At 44.3% G+C, this 3,587-nt stretch overlaps 1 protein-coding gene across 1 annotated transcript; it reads left to right on the plus strand.

The window, feature by feature from the left end:
• Positions 1-803: 803 nt before the first annotated feature.
• LOC122676081 (protein-L-histidine N-pros-methyltransferase) lies at positions 804-2,061 on the plus strand. Its single transcript, XM_043875405.1, has one exon. The coding sequence runs from the start codon at positions 914-916 to the stop codon at positions 1,868-1,870; it is 957 nt and encodes a 318-aa protein (XP_043731340.1). The 5' UTR covers positions 804-913; the 3' UTR covers positions 1,871-2,061.
• Positions 2,062-3,587: the final 1,526 nt, after the last annotated feature.

Below are 3,587 nucleotides of genomic sequence, written 5' to 3' on the forward strand. Positions count from 1 at the left end.
TTGTTGGCAGTGGAATATTACTCAGCCGTTAAAAAGAAGACATTTGAACCAGTTCTAATGAGATGGATGAAACTGGAGCCCATTATACAGAGTGAAGTAAGTCAGAAAGATAAACACCAATACAGTATACTAATTCATATATATGGTATTTAGAAAGATGGTAACGATAACCCTATATGAAAGACAGAAAAAGAGACACAGATGTATAGACTTTTGGACTCTGTGGGAGAAGGCGAGGGTGGTATGATCTGAGTGAATAGCATTGAAACATGTATATTATCAAGTGTGAAATGGATCGCCAGTCCAGGTTGGATGCATGAGACAAGTGCTCAGGGCTGGTGCACTGGGATGACCCAGAGGGAGCAGAGGGGAAGGGAGGTGGGAGGGGGGTTCAGGATGGGGAACACATGTAAATCCATGGCTGATTCACGTCAATGTATGGCAAAAACCACTATAATACTATAAAGTAATTAGCCCCCAACTAATAAAAATAAATGAAAAAAAATTTTTTTTAAATAATAAAGATGACTTCAGTCATTCCTTTCTCTCTCTTCCATCAGAGCTCCTCACAAGCCTCTCTTATAACACATCTCACTATATCAGTCATTTCTCGGAATGTTTGCTCCTCCTTTAGAGCATGAATCATGTCTGATTTGTCTTTGGATCATCAGTACCCAGCACAGAGCTTACTACCAAGAGAACACTTAACCCAGGTCTATATAAGGAATGGTGATGCAAAGGATTCTCTAGTACAATTCTGGAGGGGAGGAAAGTGTCCCTCTCAAGAATGTAAGAAGAGGGAGTCGGGCGCGATGGCTCGAGCCTGGGCGGCGGCGGCGGCAGCGGCTGGAGGCGGCGGCGCGTCCTCCTCCTCGCCCCGGCGGTGATCGGAGCGAGCGGCCGCAGGCCCCCGATGAGACTGCTCGCGGGCTGGCTGTGCCTGAGCCTGGCGTCCGTGTGGCTGGCGCGGAGAATGTGGCCCCTGCGGAGCCCGCTCACCCGCTCCCTGTACGTGAACATGACGAGCGGCCCGGGTGGGCCGGCGGCGGCCGCGGGCGGCAGGAAGGAGAACCACCAGTGGTATGTGTGCAACAGAGAGAAATTATGCGAGTCACTCCAGGCTGTCTTTGTTCAGAGTTACCTTGATCAAGGAACACAGATCTTCTTAAACAACAGCATTGAGAAATCGGGCTGGCTATTTATCCAATTATATCATTCTTTTGTGTCATCTGTTTTTAGCCTGTTTATGTCTAGAACATCTATCAATGGGTTGCTAGGAAGAGGCTCAATGTTTGTGTTTTCACCAGATCAGTTTCAGAGACTGCTTAAAATTAATCCAGACTGGAAAACCCATAGACTTCTTGATTTAGGTGCTGGAGATGGAGAAGTCACAAAAATCATGAGCCCTCATTTTGAAGAAATTTATGCCACTGAGCTGTCTGAAACTATGATATGGCAGCTGCAGAAGAAGAAATACAGAGTGCTTGGTATAAATGAATGGCAGAAGACAGGATTCCAGTATGATGTCATCAGCTGCTTAAATTTGCTGGACCGCTGTGATCAGCCTCTGACTTTGTTAAAAGATATCAGAAGTGTCTTGGAGCCAACCAGAGGCAGGGTCATCCTTGCTCTGGTCTTACCTTTTCATCCCTATGTGGAGAACGTAGGTGGCAAGTGGGATAAACCATCGGAAATTTTGGAAATCAAGGGACAGAATTGGGAAGAACAAGTGAATAGTCTGCCTGAAGTTTTCAGAAAAGCTGGTTTTGTTATCGAAGCTTTCACCAGACTGCCATACCTGTGTGAAGGCGACATGTATAATGACTACTACGTTCTGGATGATGCTGTCTTTGTTCTCAAACCCGTATAAACATGTGGATGTTGAAGTCTTCAGAGTCCACCCCAAGAATGTACACTCCGGAAGAGGGTCTGCGAGTTCAGTTATATGAAGGGAGGACCTTTGGGGACTGCCATTCTAAATATCATGTAGGAATTTTAAAAGCCAAAATACTAATTATTGCTTTGTAGTGTGTAAAAGGAATGTTTTTTAAAAAACAAAAATAACAACTCTTTGAGGATTTTTATCAACTGTTTACTCAATAATGCAGGTCACACTCCAATTATGGAAGATATTTTTTATACTTAATTGCAGTAGGGCCTCATTCCCAAAGCAATAGTCATGACTTCACAGGGAACCAGTAAATGGGGGTTGTTTGTAATGAAATGAAGACTGGGCCATAAAGCTGTCTTTCCAGTTGCAAATATTGGTTATAAAGTATAGCCACTGATCCTCTTTCATGTTTAGAAATTCTGTCATTATTCCAGAAAATGTTTTTAATCATGCTAATAAACTTTTTTTGGAGGTGAAAAAAAAAAAAAAAAAAGAATGTAAGAAGAGGACTTCCTTGGTGGCAGAGTAGATAAGAATCCATCTGCCAATGCAAGGAACATGGGTTCAATCCCTGGTCTGGGAAGATTCCACACATCCAGGAGCAACTGAGACCATGTGCCACAACTCCTGAGCCTGTGCTTCAGAGCCTGAGAGCGGCAACTACTGAGCCAGCGTGCGGCAGCTACTGAAGACCAAGCGCTCAGAGCTGTGCTCCACAAGAGAAGTCACTGTGACGAGAAGCCCGCTCACTGCAGCAAAGAGGAGTTCCCACTCGCCACAACTAGAGAAAGTCTGAGTGCAGCAGCAAAGACCCAGGGTAACCAAAAATAAATTACTTAATTAACTTTAAAAGTGTTTTTTAAAAGACTGTAAGAAGATAGTAATGAGGGTCTCAGGCAAAGAGAGAGACATCAGAAAGTCTGGAAAGAACTGAATCTAACAGTGTATAATATAACCAGTACTCTGAAAGGCCAAAGGTCTTTTTGTGACCCAGGACTTACTCTAAACTCACCTGGGACAGCATCAAAACCAATGTGAATCATGTGCTCAAAATCTGAACAAAGAGAAATCTCTGGCCGTTCCTTCTTTTGCCTTTTTTCTTCCTTGCAAAAGAAACAGGGAGAAGTACATAAATCAAGGACATTATTATACTTATAGGCTTATTTAGCTATCTATTGAGCTCTAAACTCCTATAAGGGCTTCTCTGGTGGCTCAGACAGTAAAGACTCTGCCTCCAATGTGGGAGACTCGCGTCCAATCCCTGGGTCAGGAAGATTCCCTGAAAGAGAATGGCTACAGTCTCCAGTATTCCTGCCTGGAGAATTCCACGGACAGAGGAACCTGGCAGGCTCCTACAGAGGTCAAGGACTCTCTACTTCACAAGTGTATTTACAGAGCCCAGTGTGGGACATGGATGCTCAATCCATGATTAAAGGCTTAATTTTTCATTGATCCCAAAACAGGCAGTCTGGCCCAAAGCCTAAGCTCTAAACCACTGTGCTATGCTGAATCCCTAGGCTAGGACCTTAAAGAATCATTAATTCCAGGGACTTCCCTGGTGGTCCAGTGGCTAAGACTCCACATTCCCAGTGCAAGGGGCCTGGGTTTGACCCCTGGTCAGGTAACTAGATCCCACATGCTACAACTAGAGATCCTGCGTGCGACAAGTAAGAAATGTTGCAGTCAAATAAAATAA

Source organism: Cervus elaphus, chromosome 2 (genome assembly GCF_910594005.1).
Source record: "Cervus elaphus chromosome 2, mCerEla1.1, whole genome shotgun sequence".
NCBI lineage: Eukaryota > Metazoa > Chordata > Mammalia > Artiodactyla > Cervidae > Cervus > Cervus elaphus.

Coding starts and splice junctions, on each gene's coding strand:
- LOC122676081 (XM_043875405.1), top strand. CDS start 914: ATGAGACTGCTCGCGGGCTGGCTGTGCCTGAGCCTGGCGTCCGTGTGG.